Source organism: Tursiops truncatus, chromosome 13 (genome assembly GCF_011762595.2).
Source record: "Tursiops truncatus isolate mTurTru1 chromosome 13, mTurTru1.mat.Y, whole genome shotgun sequence".
Lineage (NCBI taxonomy): Eukaryota > Metazoa > Chordata > Mammalia > Artiodactyla > Delphinidae > Tursiops > Tursiops truncatus.
Genome location: NC_047046.1, coordinates 32,329,883 through 32,351,587, shown reverse-complemented (window position 1 = coordinate 32,351,587; position 21,705 = coordinate 32,329,883). Strand labels below are relative to the sequence as shown.

At 46.9% G+C, this 21,705-nt stretch overlaps 1 protein-coding gene and 1 long non-coding RNA gene across 2 annotated transcripts in view; one reads left to right on the top strand and one right to left on the bottom strand.

The window, feature by feature from the left end:
- The window catches only part of LOC141276180 (uncharacterized), a 63,105-nt gene that overhangs the window by 37,287 nt on the left and 4,113 nt on the right, over positions 1 to 21,705 (top strand). The window contains exon 2 of the long non-coding RNA XR_012325330.1: positions 340 to 501. This is a non-coding gene — a long non-coding RNA (uncharacterized lncRNA). The remainder of the gene's footprint in view (positions 1 to 339; positions 502 to 21,705) is intronic.
- Positions 16,931 to 21,705, bottom strand: part of L3MBTL4 (L3MBTL histone methyl-lysine binding protein 4) — a 350,477-nt gene continuing 345,702 nt past the window's right edge. The window contains exon 19 of the mRNA XM_033837582.2: positions 16,931 to 18,464. Within this exon, the coding sequence (XP_033693473.1) occupies positions 18,285 to 18,464 (180 nt within the window). The 3' untranslated portion in view covers positions 16,931 to 18,284. The remainder of the gene's footprint in view (positions 18,465 to 21,705) is intronic.

Genomic DNA, 21,705 nt, shown 5'->3' with positions numbered 1-21,705 from the left:
ATTATGAAATCTCTGTATGAAGTCGTTAAATCCACGGCAACCTGATTTCCTTCATTTTCAGGCCTGAACATCTGTAATAATCTAAATAGCTTCTTTCCTCCTAACAATCAACTGAGAAGCACCCTCACTCTCTGACAGCATCAGAGGCACTTGAATCATTCAACCGAATCTCGCCAGGGCGTCAGAGATCACTGACTCATCTGGATTCTGGACGGTCTTTCCATCAGAAGCAGCAGCTCCTTCTGGCCACGTGACCTTGACTGAGTCATTTAACACCCTCCTGAACCTGAGTTTTATCATCTCCTAATTGAGCTAAGGTCACATCTCATGTCTTCCCAGGCACTTCTCAACATCCAGACTGGCTAATACCTAAGACATCACTTGGAAACTAGAAAGCTCCCTACAGTGTATGAATAACTGATTCCCTTGGCTGATGAGAAAGGAAGACCACAGTGAAACGCACGCTGGGCCCGAGAGCTGGACTTCAAGGTCAATTCTCAGGTATCTTCTGTAACATTTTTAGGATGGGTAACCTGCAAAAGCATTAGGGGTTTTCTTAAGAAGGTTTCTTTTTCTCCTAGCTTCTGTTATGTTGCCTGCAAATTCAAGTAGTATTGTCAACATGGCGTATTATTATGCTTTCTGTGACACAGATAAATTTTGGGGAAAAAAACAGGGATAAACCATTCCCCATATCCACTAGTATTTTTACAGAAAATAATATGCAGCCCCATTGAAGCTATGACTCACATGATCTAAACACGATACTACACGAGAGAGGCTACCCCAAGAAAGGACCACGCCATGAGAATAGACACATTGTAAAATAACTCAAGACGAGGCCTGCGGCAGCTCTTCCGAAGTTTCTCTTTCTCTCAACCATCAGTAAGTTCTTCTCAATTCCCACTTGGGTGCCTCTTCTCTTTCTGCCCCCCTTTCTCCTATTCTGCCTCACACAAGGTTCAGCACGGAGCTGGCAGAAGCAGACTCTCCTTGGAGGGCAGGTGGAGAGGGTGAACTGGTGGGAACGCCAGAACTTTCCTTCAGGGGTGAGGGGGTGCTGGGGACCCCCACACACTCAGAATTTTGACTCATCACTGGTATAATGATGCGGCAAGAGTTCTGGCTCGAATCACTTCAGGATTTAGACGTGGCAGGGACTGGAGTCTGGAGCAGGGCAGAGCCGCTAACGGTCTCTGTATGAGGGACCAAGGAGAACTCTGGAAAAGAAGGCAGGCAGAGGGAAGGCACAGCTGAGCCGGACACATTAACTGAGGTCGCAGGCGGGCTTTGGAGGGGGAGGCGATTCTAAATAGGGCAGGATATCTGCCTCTGCACGGTCCCCCCAGGAGCATAACTGATGGCCTTAGGGTCAGTGATGAGGGGGTGGCAGCTGGAGAGGAGGAGAAGGCCCAGAGGACCCCGCGGAACTCACTGGAAACATCCAGGTCACGGGAGGGGTTGAGATCCCGAGTGGTTCTCTGTGTCTGTGCCTTTCCATTCGTATCTTTTGTATGAGCATTTCTATAACCCGCACCATCGCTGCGAGAGCTCCCATGCCCCACCCCACCATGCTCCGTTCTTCTCTCCGGCCCACGCTGGGCTCATGACACGTGGTTTATCAGATGTTAGAGTTTCAGTTCTTAAAACAACTAGATAATTCTTTCAAAGGAAACACCAGTTAGAGACCATGTGAGACCGTTATGTCAGCAGATCCAACCCAGACGCACAATCTGGATGAAGTTCTGCTCTTTGTTGTGTGTGGCCTGTGTGTCCTCCTTTGATACAGACGACCCAGAAGGTGCCTTTCAGCTCTCAGGGTCCACCTCCCTGTGTCAGCTGCCTGGCAGGTGCTGATTAGGTTCAGGGCAGAAGGTGGTTGGCACATTGAGTAAACAAAGATGAATAAAGATCCGGTGAGGAGGCACGTGGATTCAGGAGCCATCCACGAATGTGGAGGGACGTTGGCTTGGAAGTTGCATGAGGCTGGCTGGAATCGGGGAGGAAGGTCCTGTGCTGAGGGACAGAGGTCCCAGTGTTAGGTACAGGTTAAGGTATTGGTAGGGGTCTCTGGATTTAATAAGGAAACTGGGGAATTGCTTAGCAGACTTTGGTGTGGTGGGCACACCCTGCTGGGGCATCACAGCTTGTCCCTGGCACTTACTCCCCCAGTCCTATACCCACTGACTTGGATCTTGAGGTGCTGGGGAGCGGAGGGCAGGTGCCTGCGGGCCCCATGCGTGTTTCCAATTAGAACAGTGTTACTAACTAACGTTCAGTTAAGAACATTTGGAAAACAGAGACAAGTACGTAGAAAAAAATGTAAATAACCCATGAAACCATTACTTATAGATAAAACTTATTAACATTTTGCCGGATTCCTTTCCTGTCTTTTCCTATACAGATCTAAAATATTACTAAATTGCTATATGTAATTTTGTCTCCTACTTTTTTCTTCTCTTAACATTATATGACAGAAAACATACGGCTACGTAGCATTTTTTTTTCACTTCAATTCATCATAATGAACTTGAACGTTCTTGCCCTATTGTACATTTAGGTTATTACCAGTGGTTTTCTTTTATAAATAATTTTTAAAAGAGGCCAGTTTACAAGAATCTTCTAAGGCATTTGAGCATTTGGGCCATTAAGTTGGGGACAATGAAATGCCATGGAAATGTCTTCAGCAGGAGAGGAAAGTGATCAAAATCTGCATCAATCTTCCTCTTGGGAGGAAGGTGGGAGAAGTTAACTGTGGTGAGAAAAACAGTCATTTCAGTAGGGAAATGCAGCCAGGGTGGAGGGGCTAGTTCCCAGGTTGCTCGGGGGGCAAAGTGGATAGGATTGGGTCACCAGGGAAAGCAGGTGGACACAGAGTCAGGGGGCTCCTGAGTTTGCCTGGCGTGTCCACCTAACGGGGTGGGTGGTGATGCCAGCCAGGCTGAGGATCCGGCTGGGGGCCGGCAGAGCGCAGGGGCTGCGTGCGTCAGGCATGTTGAAGATGCCAAACCCGGAGGGAAATACAAATGGGAGCAAAGGGAGCTTCTCCGTCTATAGGTCTGGAGGAACTACAGGCCGAGGACAACAGATTCGGGGCTCACTGATCTACACTGAGATGGAGGCCAGGTAGTTAGCGACCCAGGACCCCGACCTAGAGAGAGGCTAAATGTCACCAACAAGATAGAGAACCATGATATTTGCAAGCCCTCTTCTCAGGAAGGAATCTTGGGACAAGTCAGCTGGGATGAGGAAGTCATATCCTCAGAGACTAACAGATAATTAAATATCTGCTTTCTGAAGAGGATGTCTGCTCGACTATAGGGACTTTGGTTCTTCTGTGTGGGGCATGAAAACCTTGCCTTAAATAAATGTTGAGCAATTATTTAGAGAATACTTTGTCTGAAGGGGCAGGCTCAGGGGCTCAGGGGCCACTGAACCTCTGACGCCACAGGCCCACGACTGAGGCACGGTCAGCCCTTCAAAGGTGAACTCGGGTGCCCTTGGCTTTAATGCGGCAGGGGGAAGCGGCCCGCGGACTGCCGTGTGGTTCCTGAAGCCGGGAGTCAGAGGCTCGGCTCGTGAGCTCACGGTGGGAGGGAAGCGGACGGTGACGGATGCCAGTGCCACGGCCACCAGAAGTCCTGGGACGCTTGATCACGGTGGAGGCATCCGGGCCATCTCTGTTCACTGGGTCACTTAGAAACTTCTACCTGAGCCCCAGCCCTGCACATTCACTGTTGCTGCTGCTGACCTTGATGGGGTTTAATCTGGGAAAGGAACCTGAAGTCCATGCTGGGAAGGACATCGGAGGAGGGGCCGTGGAATAAACTCACGCAGGTGTGCGGGGCCCAGATGCAGCTCACCGCCAGCACCCGGTCACCTGGAAATGGACGTGTCACCCACCGGGCCCAGCACCGGGCCTGGCCCATCCCGAGTGCTCAACCAGTATTTGTGGAAGAAAGGCCTGGCCCGGGTCTCTCTCCTGAAACCAGACACTGTATTACTCAGTGGATGTGCTTTTGGTCCCCTAACGGCCTGAGATTTGGGCTGCACCTCCTTCCCTCCTCGGGCGACTTTGCTGGGTGAGGCTGGGAGTGCCCCGTGACGACGTGTCTCCTAGAGGTCCCTCTGGGCAAGGCTGACTGGCCTCAGCGGTGTTTGTCAGTCTCCAGCTGGGCCAGATCATCAGAAAAAATGTGAAGCGTGGGGATGGGTGGGAAGGTGGCAAATCTGCGTATCTTCTCAGAGTTTTTTCTCACAGCTCTTTGTTGCGGTGCTTCTAACATAGTGGTTAGCAGAGTGGTCCATGTGCTCAGAATACCTGGGTTCAGATCTCCCTTGCTACCTGTGTGACCTTGAGCGGGTGAAATAACCTTCCCCTGCCAGTTTCCCATCTGCAAGATGAAGATCATAAAAGAGCTGCTGTGAGAATTAAGGAAGTTGATGAGTGAAAAGTGCTGCTGTATTATTATTGTCATCGTTGTTATTGTAAGCGGCAGCAGCAGCTCATGCTCGGCTAGTGCTCCTTTGTAAGAGCCTCCAAGAGAGGGCAGATGGTCCTGTAAACTCCAGGGGGTCACCCCTCTGGTCTCAGGCTCTGGGCATCCACACAGCTGGACCTTTCACCAGAGCTGCGCCTGCAGGACCGAGGCAGGCGGTGGCTGGGTTCCACGCATAGGCTTTGGAACAGAAGCCTTCGCTGTGTTTGTTGTCCTGAAGGGACGGAGCGTCTGCTGGGTTGCCCTCGCTGCAGTGCAGTGATGACGCTGGGCTCTGAGAAGGAGCTGGCGGCTGAGCCCAGGAATCCAGTGAAGGAGCTTGGCCAGCTTTCTGCCTGCAGGGGAAGGGAAGGGGGGGGCGGGGGGGGGGTTAGTGGGGGGAGGGGAGAGCTGGGTTCCCTCCACCTTTGCACCCATGGCCTGAGCTTCGAGGACCCTCACCCGGTCTGCTGGTGCACTCCAGCCCTGCCTTGCTGTGGACGTTCGGGCCATGTAACTTTAAACAAGTGTTTCGTAAGGGACAAAGTGACTTTCTCCTTTTTTTCACCTGTTCTTCCCTCCCATCCTGGGAGCTCGGGGGTGGGCTGGACACAGAGAAAAGAGTATTGTTCTTAAACCTGCCTCACAGCTCAAGGACCTTGAAGGAACAGAATGGAATGGGAAACAGGAATTATTGCCTCTTTTGTTTTCTCTTTAAAAATATAAAAAGAACCCTGAAACTGTGGTCTGGATGGCACCACATGACCTCTTCCTTTTGTCATGGAAATACTTTGCATAAAAGACTTTTCTGGATTGGTACCTTCAGGCTGTCCATCTCCAGCAGCAGAGAACTGCTGTCATTCCTGGAAATAAGGTCAGGCCCCGGGGGGTTAATCTGCCTGATTTTGCTTTTCCGAGGGTGACTGTGTAAAGGTCTTGGCTCTGTGGCCAAGTTGATGGCCCAGGGCAATGCTGCCCAGTAGAACTTTCTGCAGCTTTGCAAGTGTTCTGGGATCCATGCTGAACCCATGGTGGCCACCAGCCCTGTGGCTCCGGAGACTGAGGAACTGAGTTGTTGTTGTTCTGAGGCATAATTGACATACCACCTTATAGTAGTTTCAGGTGTCAGGAGCTGCGTTCTTTACTCTGAATTGAACTAGTTAAATTTAAACAGCCACACGTGGTCCGTGCTGTGGTCCTGGATGGCGCCGGGGAACGTCGTCATAGCGAGCTGCAAGCAGCATCCGCCAGCATCACCCGCGTAAGAGGGGAAGGGGAAGGAGGCCAAAGGTCCAGACCCTGAGGACCAGTTCTCTCGTCCACAGCAGCCGTTCACGTGGCAACTGCGGTTTCTGGATATTTATCTGGACCCTTTATTGCCTCCTCTTTCTGCTGCGGGAGTAGCCATCTACTTTCTTAAAGAGGAGTGAGGTCAAAACCGTGTTACAACACAAAGGTGAGTGATCTAGAGTAGGTAATAGTTCTACTTAGAAGCTCTTCCTTGAGCTCCCAAATCACAGGGTGGGATCAGTCACTTCTTCCAGGATTCTGAAGACGCCCGTGCGGCCCGTTCAGACCCTAATGAGCGAAAGCCCTGGAGCGTGTTGGATGGACACGGGAGACTGCAGTCCAGGCTCAGTGTAGCCCAGAAGGCGGCACATCGGGGCCAGCCTGGGGCTCTGGGGCCAGGATCCTGGTCTGGGTCCTGAATCAAAAGACCAAAGAAGAAGGGCAGCCTTGAAGAGAGAAGAGAGGACGGCAGAGGAAAATGAGCCCTAGGGAAACCAGGATCTGGAGACCTGAGTGGATGGCAAGGGCGGGGTGTCACCCGCAGCAGTGGCAGCTCTAAGGTTCAGGGTGGCGGGTCCTCGTGACCCTTGTGATGCAAGGATGGAGGGTTAAGTAAATGCAGGGCCCATCAGAGAGCCCCTGACGCCGCAGGCAGGCACGGGGCCCACCCAGAGTGAGGACAGAACACAGGACGGGCTTGGACCAGGGCTGCGGCAGCCCTCACCCTGCCGTGGGCGGCCTCAGGGTCAGGAGCTTACTGGACCCGGCTTTGTGTGGGGTTTCGTCTGCAATGTCAGGACTGTGAGGCAGGTGGTATTCTGCCCATTTCACGAACGGATAAGCTGAGACTTTGTGGGGGGCTGAGGTTCGATGTTCTCCTGGCTCCTGCCTGACTTGCCTGCTACTCCTTCTCAGGCTTCCTAATGAACTCGTTCCTCTCTGCCAGGTCTGGGAATGTGGGAGCCCCTTTAGGCCTGTTCCTGAGCCCCTTCTCTTCCCATTTTCCACTCTCCCCACACGGTTTCAACTTCTCGCTGGGAACTCCCCCACTTCTGGTGCAGCCTGCATTTCTCCCAGTCAAGGAGAAGCACAATTACCCCAGAGAGTGGACCTGGAAGGGATGGAGAGACAGTAACAGAAACAGTCCTAATTTACTGATGAGAAAGGCAAAACAAAATGATTCCAAGAGAGGCTTTTCCTTTGACCAATAGAATAAACTACAAACTGGCCCAAAAAAGAAAATGGGAGAAAACACAAAATTATAAATGAGGAAATACTGCAAGAGACCACTTTGCTCAAAGCTAGCTTGACCCCTCTGAAAACCTAAATGAAAAATACAATTTTCTAGGAAAATATTTATTACCGAAGTTCACACCACAAGAAAATCTGTAACTAGGGTGACCAGACTTAGCAAATAGAAAGATAGGACCCCCAGTTAAATTTGAATTTCAGATAAATAAGACTTTTTTAACATGTCTCGTGCAAGACATACTCATCCTAAAAAATTATTGGTTTTTTACTGAAATTCAAATTTAACTGGAGGTCCTGCATTTTATCTGGTAGCTCTACTTAAATAGATAAATTACCATGGAGAAACATGAGGAACTTGTCAAAGGCCGAAAAAGCATCAAGATAAAATGGTTTCAGGTGAATTATATGAAATGAATTCAAGGGATAATTTAAACTCTACTTAAATGATTCCAAACTCTATTTAAATGATGATTTAAACTCTATTTAAATGATTCCAAACTCTATTTAAATGATTCCAAACTCTAAAAATAGAGTAGAAGCTCCTAAATTATTTTTATAAAGTTGCAACACACTGAAACCAAACCTGACAATGATAGTTAAAAAAAAAAAAAAAGTGGGCAAACCTGTTATGAATATCCATGATAAAATCTCAACTGTGATAATAATAAATACGGAGGAATGATATTTTTCTTTAAAGTTGACAGACTCTTAAAAAGGTAACTGAAAAGAATTATTGAAAGTGATTTTACCAAGTTTTCTATATTTTTCCTCAGTCTTAACATGCCTATATATAGTGCATATAATTCTCAGCTATAAGTTGTTATAATAATAGATCATCATATATAGACTATTATTATTATTATAATAGATGTTACTTTCTGGAATCGCCTCAAATTAAAACTTGTTTTGAAAGTACTGATCAACACAATTAGATACGAGAAAAATATGAGGCATCAGTATTTCAACCGAGGATACAACATTATTACTATTTTCAGACAATGTGTTTACACAGCAAATGCAAAAGGATCAATTGGGGGAAATCAGCAACAGATGATAATTCAGTTAGGTGGACTGGGCTCAAAATTAATATCCACATTCAGTAGCATTTCGATAAACAAGCAGTATTTAGCAATGAAATATAATGAGGCAAACTATCTCATTTATAAGAGTGTAAAAAAAAAAAAGAACACCTAGGTATAAACTTAATAAGAAATGTGTAGGTTACAACTGTAATACTTTCTTGAAGGACATAAAAATATAATTGAATAAATAAAAAGATCTGTTATATTCTTAATACTGTAAACACGTCAGTTTACCCTAAATCAATCCATAAATCCAGTGTAATCCTCATCAAAATACCAACAGTGACCTTTATAATTTGGCAACCTATTATTAAAGTTATCTGGAAATGTAAACTTGTGGAAACTATATAGATGCCCGTATCTGCAACAAGAGTTTTGGGGAAGAAGCTGTTAATAATGTTTAACTCCAGACAGTGGAAGTGAGGGGTAAGGAGTTGACCCAGAGTCTTAGTTTTTATTTCATAACCATCTATACTATTGAACTTTTCAGTATGTGCACATATTACTGATATGATTAATATGGTGGTTGTTTATTTTAAAAGAACATTCCCTATGATGTAGAGTGGTGATGCTAACCCCCGCTGCTCACTAGAATCACAGAGGGAGCGTTGGCTCAGACCTCACCTCCAGATTCGGATTCAGTTGGTCTGGGATAGGGCGCAGACATCTGATTGTTTTTAAAAAGCTCCCAGTGACTCCTGTGCAGCCAGGGCAGAGGGTCACTGCTGTAGTCCCCCATGGTGGTGCTTTGCAAACTGTGGTCACAACCCATGGTCATAAGAACAATTTAATGGGTTGGGACCAACAATTAAAAAAACCTACAGTTGACAGAAACGTGTGTGTATGTGTGTGTGTGTTTATGCCCTGGGTTGTGGTCTAAAGCATCTTTCTGTGCGATGAAATTTTAAAAATTCAGAAGGCCACTGCCTTATGTGATTCAAACATTTCAGACCTTCTGAAACAGTCTATCAGAGTTGGCGTGAACTATTAACGGCTTTCCACAGTCTAAAAATTATATTCTAATTCTGACTTTTGTTTATTTATTCAGTCATTCAGTCATTCATTATTACAGTTCAAAGATCAAAAATACCATATGTAATTACTGGTGCCTATGTGATAAGCACTGTGTCTGACTTAAGTAGATGCTCAAAAAATGTATAATGAATGAAAGAGTGAGTGATTAAATTAATTATTAGGTAATGCTTTGCCTAGCCTTTCCAAGAGTTATTTTTATAAACTTGTTTCTCTTCTCCCGGCCAAGGCAGGACTTCCCTCTTTGCTGACATACTCATCCAAGTGAGGACGGTGCTTGGTTTGCATTGGGCCACACTGATCACACTGATCATGGCCGCATCAATGTTACCACAATCACGGCTTGGATCCATTGGCAGGACATAAATACTCATGGAAGACAGAACCAGAACTTGGCCAAAATGGGTTAGCTTTATTCAAAGCAAGTTATGTCTTCAGAAAGTGAGGTCTTCATAAAAATGTTCTAATCCTCTATACAACCAACTTCATGTAACTGAGAAATATATTACGTGACCACAGTCTCAGCCCTGAGCAAAGTGCTGCAGGGAATACGAGGAAGCATAAGAGTTGCTTAAACCAGGCCATACAAATTCCCCGTGAGAAAGAAATTCAGATTGGGCAGAAACCAAACGCAATGGGCCAAACAGAAAAGTCTGCAAACCAAACAGCTACCACATGGGACAGGAGCTACAGGGAACACAGTAGAAGTGCTCAGGTGACATCCTTAAGCCTGAAAACTGGATTCTAATTTGCCTGACGCCTCTTCCTTAGGTGCTTGTTCTGTGTAACATTTTACAAACCATTAGCAAAATGACCATCCGTGGGAATTCTCCTCCAGGATGGCAGGCCTCCCATGCTCGTTCCGGGATTCATCTCATGGCTGCATGACTCCATGGCTTTCCGGGCTGTTTCCAACCTTGTGCCCCACAGGTCACACTGTTTTGAGAGTTGACAGGGAGGAGGGTGAATAGACCTGTGGCACCACTAACTTTTAGCAGAAACAGGCCATAGGTCAGAGTGACAAGAGCCGGCTTCTCAAGGCCTATGCAGAGGTCACGAAGGGAAGGGCTTTCTAATGAGGCTAACAGCAGTGGAGGTGCGCAGGGACGAAGATTAGAAAAGAGCAGAATTAGCAGCACAGGCATTTGAACATTTCAGAGTTAATCGATGAAGAGACTAAAAGTAGGGGGATTTAATCCAGAAAAGAGAAGACTAAGGGTGATTTCATTAGGATCTTCAACAGTATATGAAAGATGACTTCACAGGGACTGGAGAACTAGCTCTTTTACATCTTAAGCTGAAGTTTGAATAATCGAAGCAATATCTGAAAAAGTCCATCTTTCTTTATTTCTACTTTACTTAATATTTCTCAAATGCCTCTTCAACACCATCCGGTTGTTAAATATTAAATTCTATTGACCCGGCGTGGGCAAGCACTGAATGGGGTGGAGAATTCTACAGCACATCATCTTTTTTCCCTAAGGGCTCCTGAATGAGCCTGTGAAGCGGACTGGATAATTGCTTTACTAGGCAGTTTTGGAAATGGGATAATGAAGGAGAGTGTAGTCACGTGACCCAACTGTTCTGTCACGTTCCATTCATCTATTACTTTATTTTCAGATCCTCATTGAAGTCGAGAAAGCGATGTAGTTGCTTCTGAGGATGGGTGTGTGTGATGAGTTATTGTCTCCAGAGAAATGGAAAGTAGGGGCTAAACAGATTTGTGGAAGCAAATACTTGTTACCAGTTTAATACCAGTAAAAAATGGAGTACGGAACTTTGAGCTTGAGGTTTTGAAATCAGTGAGTTATTTCTTTATTGTTTCCTCCTGAAGGTATTTCCTTCTGTCTGCACAGAATGTAGACGGAATTGTGAAATGAGTTTCTGCAGCCCAGGTCAGCTGAGAGTGCTCACAAGTTCTAAAGGACTCTTCCGGTGTCAAACAGCTACCAGACATGGAAAAACAGGTCTTTTCTCTGAAAGTTCATGATTCCAACTCAGATCACTGTTACACACTGTTATAGACTTTTCAGGTTAAGAGAACTTGCCTGGCATGAACTAACTAAATATTGCTTTTCCTGAAATTGTACATCCTCTAAGGCTAATCAGTTTTCAAATTAACATATGCACCCAAATGATTAATTTGAAAAATGGGGGCATTGAAACCAGTTGTGACTTAGGACCTACTTTGGGAGTGTTGTGACTCACATAAAAGGTCAAACCCTTCCACCTCCTTATCAGACCCATTTCATCAAGATGTTATCCTTTTTAGTTCAGCATTGCACTCGACAATCACATTATTAACCTTTAGCTTCCCTCTGGGAGGGAATTATTAGTTGGATAATTTTTTTTTTTTTTGGCGGGGGGTGGCAGGACTACCGAGCATAGCAATGTGAAAACATATTCACATTTAAAATTCTTCTGTATGCATAATAAATATTAGAACACCACTGAGCTAAAATTAATGAGTCTGTATTTAAAGCATGGCTGTACTTAAAATTACCTGCCTGATGACAATTTTACTTAATCACATTACGAGTATCTCTGATTACTTCTTGTTAATTGCTGCTTAGAACCTGGAGGGAAAAAGGTCCAGAAATTTCCAGGTAACAGATTACTTAATTGCTAACATCAAGCTGGCACTCCAAATAATATTCCCACTCTTGACCCAGTCAGTCAGCAATGTGTGTGGGCGGTACCTCTGGTGGAAGATTGTTCTAGGTCCCGTGGGAAGGTGTGAGGAGTTCTCTGCTGTTTACTATGGCAGAGCAAGAAGAAAGGCCTAGAAAGAGTAGCAGCAACGCCTGGGGCTGCACAGGTGTGTGTCGTGTGAATCCTATGTGGACCTGAGCGCCAGGGGACTCCACCCAGCGGTGCCACCTGATGGTGTGTCCTTGAGATCTGAGGACCAGCAAGGTCGTATTTCCACTACACGAGACCCTAGACTTTTCTCCTTTTCCTCCCTCCTATTCATATTTTTATGCTTATGGTTTATTGTCCCTCTCCACCCACTTGAATTTAAGCTCCACGAAAGGAGAGATTTTTATTTATTTGTCTGCAGATACATTCCCAGTGTTCATAACACCTGGCACGTAGTGGGCTCTCAGTAAATATGTGTTGAATGAATGAATGTAATAATTTCCACAATGGACGAAGATAAGGACCTCTGTTCAGATGCGTTTGTTGATTCATTTGAAGAAAATATTCTGAATCAACATAAGATGTGTGTCTGGGATAATTTCCTTCTACTCTTCTACTTAACTTTCAAAGGCACGGGGGTAAATCTCTCTGAAAACCCAGGAAGGACAACCTCAAGTTTCAAACTGATAGGGTTCATAAAAAACAAATCTATTCTTAAGGAGAAAATGAAAAGGAAACAAAAAAAGTAAGCTGGCTGTTCCAGAGGCAAACTTTGCAAATTGGTTGAAAAATGAAAAAGAAAAATTCAATCACCAACACCAAGTAACCTGTCTGAGTGATCTTCCTTTAGTTAACCATTTTTTGATTGGCTTGACTCTCTTTTGGAGAGGCCGGGTCAAATGATACGCGAATTGCTTCTTCTTGGAAAAAAAACAAAACAAAACAAAACAAAACCTTGGCTGGCGCCTGAAGCACAGTGTTCACGCGGGTCCCAAGTGCAGGTTATGGATGAACAACTGCATTGGTGGACGCACATGTCACTCACACCTGACCTTTCTCACAACAAGGTGGTGAAGCAATTCTTTCATCTCAGGGAAACAAATCCTGTAAACACACTTTCTGTTTCTTTATTTTTTAAAAAATGAAGCTGAGCTAATATTTGCCCGTAGTTCTTGATATTTTTTTCCTACTAAAAGATCTTTCAGCCCCCAGCATTCCACAGTAAAATACTGGCCCTGTATTTCCAAACAGTCCTCATGCATATTTAACACAATTGCTATCAGTTGCAGTTCAAGGATTGTGAAAAAGCCATTGTGGGAACATTCTGGGTTCAACCTGGGATTTCTCACCACTTTGTGTATGTCATGAATTGATTTGCCTTGATGCATAGATTCTGCAATCAAAGGGAACGCGATCTGAATTCAAACCAAAGTGAATGGGGAAATGGATGGATGTTGTCTTGTAGGCAAAATTGCATGAAACAACTAAGCCTGATTGCCATGAAGCAGAACAGTTTGGAGAAAAACTCTCAATATTTTAAACTCAGTCTCATTTCTCCAACCTTTGGCTTTCCATTCCCATTTTAATGGTGGTTCTTTGTTTTGTTTTGTTTTTTTTTACCCCATATCCCTTTTGCCTGAATTTCTTCCATCTCAGTGCCACTCCTTTGGCCACCATCAGCAGACAGTGATGTGGATACCGCAGCTTTGCCCCTAAAGGTTCTGAGGCCGCATGGGAGGGATAACGCATGCTGTCAACATGCCCGTAGCCCTCTGGGCTCACCGTTAAGGAACTGAGTCTTCACTTCTGCCTTTAAGGGCTCCCCTGTGCCTCCCAGCCTCAGCCCGGGCATCCGGATATCCATCCAGGGGCGGCTAGGCTGTGTTTTGTTATCACTGGATTCAACATCCATCATCTGTCCAAAGGGATATATGGGGCAAAGACTTGGAAGCAGAAAACCTCACTGAGAAATCAAGTTGTGATCACCACTTCATTAAATGGCTCACCAATGGTTAGTCGTTTAACTCTTGAATTATATTTACACAGTTTTCACTCTGTCTCCCCAGCAGCATTTTTTAAAAATTAATTTATTTTATTTATTTATTTTTGGCTGCGTTTGGTCTTCATTGCTGAGCACGTGCTTTCTCTAGCTGTGGCGAGCAGGGGCTACTCTTTGTTGTGCGTGGGCTTCTCATTGCGGTGGCTTCTCTTGTTGCAGAGTGCGGGCTCTAGGCGCGCGGGCTTCAGTAGTTGTGGCTCGTGGGCTCAGTAGTTGTGGTTCGCAGGCTGTAGAGCGCAGGCTCAGTAGTTGTGGCTCATGGGCTTAGTTCCTCCGCGGCATGTGGGATCTTCCCAGACCAGGGCTCGAACCCGTGTCCCCTGCACTGGCAAGTGGATTCTTAACCACTGCGCCACCAGGGAAGCCCCCGGCAGCATTTTAAGGAGTTGGCCTGTACCAGCTCCCTGCCGCAGCTAGAAACTGAAGGGCAGAGAGAGATGGAGACAGGGAGTATAACAAGGATATATTTTTGAAGAAAGACTTCTTGTGAATATATTATTCACTAATATATTTATTCATAGGAAGAATATATTTATAAAGATTCTGAATATTCAAAAATCGATTAACAAATAGATTCTTCATGAATATATTTATAAGCAGAATACGTTTTTAAGAAGAATTTATTTATAAGAAAATATATTCATGACAAATATATTCTTGAATATTAAGAATGTATTCACAGGAACACTTCATATTCAGGAATATATTTTTATGCCCTGGGAGTTGGAAAGATAAACTGAATATTCTTCAGAAAGATGGAGCAAAATGTAATGCAATCAAAATTATTTCAAAAGGAAGGAGTGAACGTGGCAAGTTGGTCATTTGCTGGGTGGTTAAGAAATGCTTCCAGATCAGGCACCTGGTTAGACATAGGACTCAGGATTCAAGCCTGGGCTTGACTCCAAAGCCCTAGTACCTTCCCCTTTAGTTCCCTGCCTCCAGCCCTCCCTCGGCAGATGGAGATTCCATAGACACAACAGGCTCAACCAAGAAATCCCACGGATGTCTGAGAGTCAGCGGTCAGCCAGGGGAAGATGTCACAGGCCAGAGCCCTGTGCTAACAAGGAGTCAATTTCCTGCGCTGTCACTCTTGAGATCTGTTTAGAATGTGGGTTATACAAGGTTAGCATCTAATTACAGAGGGAGGAAAGCGGGGTTCAGAGCTGATTAAGGATAGATTTTTCGTAGAATGTCTGCAGGTTGTTAGAAGTGACAGAAATTTAGTTTTGCAAAAATTACCTGAAATTACAGGCGTTTACAGTCTACAGTCGCAGACGTCCTAGCTCCCTTAGGATTCTTGCTAATGATCTCATTTCCAGCATCATGATGTGTTGTATGAATGGTCCTTTGGGGGAACTCTTTCCAATATCCTAGAAGTTGTATTTCTTGATGCCCTGATGGCATTTTTTTCCCCTTTGTCCCTGACTCACTCATGTTTCGGGTGGGACTCAGGAAAAGAAACGGGGAGTAAGGGCTGAGGCTGGTACCCAGGGGCAGTGGAGGCCTTCACACCATCTGGGCACTTTGGGATGCTTCCTGACTGCTGAGCGTGGCGGGGGCCCTCCTGGCAGAGTGAAGGATACCCACTCCTAGTGATCCAAGCCTTTCTGGAGAGCGTGGGGCGCGGGGAGGGAGCTGGCTGGCGCCGCTTCTGGGTGTGATAGCCTGGAGTCCGGGCCGATCAAGGGCCCTTAGGAGCGTCCCAGGGCCCGCCCCACGTGCTCCTGGGCCCTTAACACGTAGCCACACTGAGAAGAGTGGGCCCCTTGGGGTCAGGCTTGATGCAAATTTGAATATGTACGTGGGAGATTCCTACAAGATTATTTAAAAAAATGGATGGCTGTTGCTGTTCCTTTCCTGACCCCTATTCAGTGGCTACTGTTAGGTGTCAGGCACCTGCTTTGTGTGTTGTGTCAGTTGCAGTCACACATGCACACATCCTCAAAATCAAATGAAAAAACCCCTCGGGGGTAGGTATTATCTTCTCATTTTATGGAGACGTTACAACTATTTAGGAGGTCACAGAGCTGGAATCTAGATTTGAGTTTGATTGGTTTGCTTCGTTCATTGATGCAACAGATGACTTGCTGTGTGCCCATTACGTGCCAAATACTAAGCCAGATGCCAGGAAGAAGTGAAGAGGAAGAGGCCACGGTCTTGGTCCTCACAGACCCTAGACTAGTGGGGAGAGACAAGCAAGTAATAATAAAGACTGAGGAGCATAGGATGGGAGGCACTGCTGCGGGAACCCAGGAGCTAAGGCGTTAAGGAAACCTCTGGAGGACGGGGGAGGGGACACCTCAGCGGAGGGGTCAGCAGATGCAAAAGGGGAGGCCCAAAAGAGGGGTGAGTGTGGAGACGAGGAGGGGGTTCAGTCTTGGTCCAGCTCAGACTATGTGTGTGTGAGACGAGAGAAAGAGAACAGAGCTGTGCTTGAGGGGAAGGGGGGCGCGTGAGAGCCCCAGTGCTGGCTGCCGACTGCACACCTCGCTGCCCATGTCCACGTCCAGTGATGCCGTGTTGGTAGAAGAAGAATTACAGCCCAGAAGCTGACAAAGAGAGGATTCTAGTCTCCTGGCTCAGGCAGCTGCCCTGGTGATGGGTACTGTTCACACTGGTGGGGCCATTTGAATGTCAAGGTCGAGGCACTTGGATGACAAAGTGGGGATGTGCTGCAGCAGGCGACTACACTCCTGGATCAAGCTCTTTCTGTCCGATCATACCGTCTTCTAGGGACACAACAGTTCAACCCTAATCTGGCTTGGAATTATCTGTCCTGTTCTAGATCCTTCTCTTAAAATGACATGTATTAAATATACAAACCACAAATCTCATGTCTTCCATGGAGCCTACATAAATGAACAATTTTGAGGTTCTGTTTAATTAAAAAAACCCTCAGACTTAAAACACTCAAATCATTAACACCTAAATTTACTTCCCTGAGAAAACATACTCCAAAAGTGTTCAGAAGCAGCCGATTTCTCTACCGGCCGACGGGTGCAGGGCCACTGCCTCTGTTCCTTCCCAGCTGGGAAGACAACCTCCAGGCTATTACAACATATTCATAAAAGCAGTGAGGTGGAGGTCTTATTTTATCTGTTTATCATCATTTAAAATATATTAAAATTTTAACATAGAAGCAGGAATTTTAATTGTACGTGGCAGTCAAACAAAACAAAACAAAACCCAAACAAAACATCACAGAAAGAAAAATGCACATTAACCAATAATACATTAAAATTCCATTTAGTTAAGGTGAGGATCTAAAGAATGAAATATAAGTATACCTCTTGGAGAAGAATTTTTTTTCCTTCGGTGACTTGAAGTTTGATAAACTCCCCAAGCGACTTTCTTAAACTGTAAGATTCTTAACTGAAGCAAATAGGTACTGTAGGTCTGACTCTATTTTTTTTCTTTTCTCTCCCACCTGCAAAAAAAACACAACCCCTGCCACCCAAAAAAACCAACTAAAAAGATGGAGCTCCCATACCGTGAGGCTGAGTCCACGTAACTTCAGCCGCAAATGTAGTCACTTACACAAAACAAATAAGGGCTGATAACAAATAAGAATTGTTTGAACATATCCTAGACACCCAGCTCCCCACTTTAGAAATCGTCCCTTTAATGGAGTGTCTCTGTAAAGATGTACCCAGGGCCCCCATGTAACACGGCTCGTGGCACACACGCAGACAGCCTGCAGGACAAGTCAGCCCCCCTGAGGCGACCCTTAGAGCAGAAGCTGTGACGACGTCGGGGGTTGGGGGGGGGAGGGAGGTGAGTCTGTGTGAGGACACGGGTCCCTGCGGGGACACTGCAGGTGGAGGGTCCTCAGGAGGGTCCTGCCAGCTTCTGCCAGGTGCCCGGCTGGCTGGGCACACTCAGGAGACCCTGGCAGCACAACTGAGAAACGGTTTGTGGAACACAAAGGAGAATTAATGGATCATGAAAACATGTGCTTATTACTAATTTTTTTAACGATCCATGCTTTCCTGAGTAAAGTACACAAATCTCACAGAAGTCTGTTTAAAGCACCAGGCCTCTAGCTCTTAGACTCACTGCACCCGGAGGGCAAATCGCAGCCCAGCTCAGAAGCCGTTCTGGTGAAAACAGAACAACGTGCGTGTGAAAACCGTTTTCCTGATACTCTACCACTGGAGAGTTGCATCCTTGCAAATGGGAAGTGACCTCCTCCAGGGCGAGGGAGAAGGATAAAGGCGCACGGGCTGCTCTGGTCTGGTCGCTGCAGCACGTCAGATGAGGCCGGTCAGAAGCCTGCATGTGCCTGGGCCTCTGCGTCACTGGTGCCGGACCAGCCAGCAAACCCTGCAAACATAAAAACCGCAGCCACTTTACAAGGTCCAGATCACCTGGACGTGACCACGGGCACACCGAAATCAAGTTCATGTGGCTGGCGCTCCTGCTGAGAGAACAAGGCGTGGTGGCCGCAGCCCATCAGGTGCAGGCTTTCCCCCTGCCTTCCTGGCCCGAGACAGCACCTTCCCCGGCGAGGTCCTGGGAGCTTCTGAACATGAGGATGGAGTTATAAATCTTCAGGGCTGGACCCAGTTTGATCTTCATCACCTGGACAATGTCCTTCTGTGTCAGGAGCAGGAAGGCTTTGCCATCAATCTGCTGTAGATCAATAAATCAGCACAAATAAACATATCCTGCTGTTCAAGTCTGGTTGCCCTCCAGGGGCCCCTGGGTGCTGAGCTGTGTGATGGGGACGCAGTGGCCTACCAGAGCTTGGGGACCACAGACCACGACGGCATCTTAGTCCGACCACCATTAATTCTGTTTTCCCCAGAATGCTGAAGCTAAGTTAAATCAAAGAGGGGTTCATTCTGTTAAATGTGAATTCAGTGTACATGAACTGTCCCTAGGCTGAATTTCTATTGTTACGTTTTTAAAATTTTGGACTGAATTTGTATAAAGGGCCTTAACAATAACCCACTTTCATCTACCAAGTGAAATCTCCAGGAATGTTTCCCATGAGAACAATGAACAAGGAGCACGCGATGGTGTTATTTATAACAGTGCAGCACTGCAAACACCCGGGCACTCCAGAAACAGCAGAAGGAAATAAATTACAGTGTTACCTAGGATGAGGGACCAGGCAGTCACCAAAATTCATGTTACAATGAAATAGTTAATGATTTGGGAAATTTTTCATGGATTGTTAAGCAACGAAACATGATCTGATGAGACAGAAAGATCTGTTTTAATTTGTAAAATTAAATGTGCACGACCACTGTAAACATACACAGAGTTAAAATACTTGAAGTCTTTATACCAAATGTGAAGGGGTTTCGGCCAGTGGCTTGGTTTGGTTTTTGTTTTCTCCTTTTAACCCTCCTGTATTTAAAATGACTCCTATGCCAAACACCATTATAAGCCGAAGTACATTCAAAATGAATGCTTTGTTTATTAACTTTTTTACAACAGACTGTGGTCTGAAATGTCATGGCTTTCCTGAGGTCACGTGATGGCCAGTGCCACCGTGCAGGCCGTTTTTCCAGTTTCTAGAAGCCCCAGGGTGGTCTCAGAGTTTGAGTCCCGGCGACTGTGGCCTGTCCCTGTTTTCACAGATGGGCTCAGAAGGAGTCCAGGTTCCAGAACCAAGAGGACAGAATGAAGTTTGCTAGGGTGACACCCTTCCATGAACCCAGCCCTGTGGTTCTAATCCTTTTTAGTTAACAATACAAACCATGGTGTCAGTGTCTCCCTGAGGAAGGAGGGGTCCCTGGGGACCCCACGTGGGGTGTTGAGAGTTTTAAAAGCTTCCATGTCTAATATATTGTTTAATGAAGAATCGTCCATCTAGAGAGTGGAATACCCTTCCCACGGGGTAACGAGCACATTCCCACAGTGGTGGAGAGCACCGCCCTACGGCCATACCCCAACCTTCAGAACTTCAGGCAAGACTCGCGGGCCAAGTGGCTGGTGTAAAGCCAACTGGCCCGAGGCAGGGGAACACAATCAGATTCACAGGTTCCATCAGACCGAAACTCTCTGGACCACCCAGTTCCAGAAACTGACCTGGAGACTTTCCGGACCACCCAGTTCCAGGAACTGACCTGGGGACTTTGCACCCGGCCCAGCCTTCGCCTTTCGAAGGGCGGGATTAACGGTCCCCCAGGATACCTGAAAAGACCACCAAATAAGGAATGCCCTGCGCCCTCCCAGATTCACCACACCCCTTTCCCTTCTTCCCCTATAAAATCTTGCCCAACCCTCGCTCGGGCGCGACTTCTCTGGCCCCTTTCTCTCGGACCAGTGAACCTCGCCCGGGAGCGCTCCCTAATACAGCTCACTCGAAGCTTTCCTCTGTTTCGCGGTGCCGTTTGTTAAGATCCGACCTTACATTTGGTGCCAAAACCCGGGAGGGGTACCAAGCCCCGCGGGTTACCGCGCAGGCCGCTCCTCCCCTCCCCCAGGAGACAACCAGGGAACCTCTACTCATCCACCCGATCCGGCAGAAAATGGGGTAAGTCCCCCTCCCTTGTTCCCTCCGACCCCCAGAGTCCCTGCCCACCGGACTCCCTGTCCCTAATCGCGGCCGCGTCAGGGACTCCTCCGTCCTCTCTCCGGGCCTCGGGCAACTGTGGAGACGTCCCAATCGCCTGACCGCCCTCCGACCTGCCGTGAATTGGAGACTGAGACCAGGGACGCCTCTCTCCCTCTCCATTCACTCAGGGACAGACTGGGGGTCATGGGAACCTCACAATTGAAACCAGATGCTAAGACGCCCCTGGGGTGTCTCCTAGCCAATTTTACAGCCCTCGGCTTCTCCCAAGATCTCCGTTGCCGACGGCTTATTTTCTATTCCACTGTGGCCTGGCCACAATATCCTCTAGACAATCAGTCCTGAAGGGACTTTCGATTGTAACATCCTCCGTGATCTAGATAATTACTGCCGCAGGACGGGCAAATGGTCCGAGGTACCCTATGTTCAGGCCTTCTGGTATTTACGCTCCTGCCCTTCCTTCTACATCTCCTACATCCAAGCCCCTAATTTCCTTTGACGATGACCCCTCTCCACTAGCCGACCCACCCGAATCTCGCCTCTCCCCCCTCCAGAACTCCTCTCCAACCTCCACCCTACCCTGAAGCGGTCTCTCCTCCTCCCAAACCCGCTCCGGCCCCTCCAACCGTTCCCCCGCCTCTCTGGACGGTTTCTCCTCCCACGCCCCTTGCTTCACCAATTAGTGCACATACACGCTCTCACGTCTCCCAAGATCCAAATCTCCACTGCCCTCTGAGGGAGGTAGCAGGAGCGGAAGGATTAGTTAGAGTTCATGTTCCCTTTTCCCTCCAAGATCTCTCTCAAATAGAAAAGCGATTAGGCTCCTTTTCTGCCGACTCTTCCCGCTACATCAAAGAATTTCGCTACCTCTCTCAAGCTTACGATCTAACCTGGCACGATATCTTTGTGATCCTATCTTCTATCTGACCCCTGACAAGAGGGAAAGAATTCAAACTGCTGCCCTAAACCATGCAGATCAGGTTCACCTTACCAACAACTCCATGCCTGTCGGAGCGACTGCCGTACCTGGCACCGATCCAGGCTGGACTTACCAGGATGGCCAAGATAGCCGTCGTAAACGCGACCTCATGATCCAATGCCTCCTGGCTGGCATGCAGGCTGCTGCTCATAAGGTAGTAAATTTTGAAAAACCACAAGAGATAACCCAAGAACCTAACGAAAATCCAGCTATCTTTCTCAATCGCCTTACAGAGGCCTTAACTCTCTACACCCGGCTGGATCCCGACACCCTGGCAGGGGCAACGGTCCCAGCCACCCATTTTATCACCCAATCAGCCCTGGACATCCAAAAGAAATTAAAACGGGCAGAAGACGGCCCTCAAACCC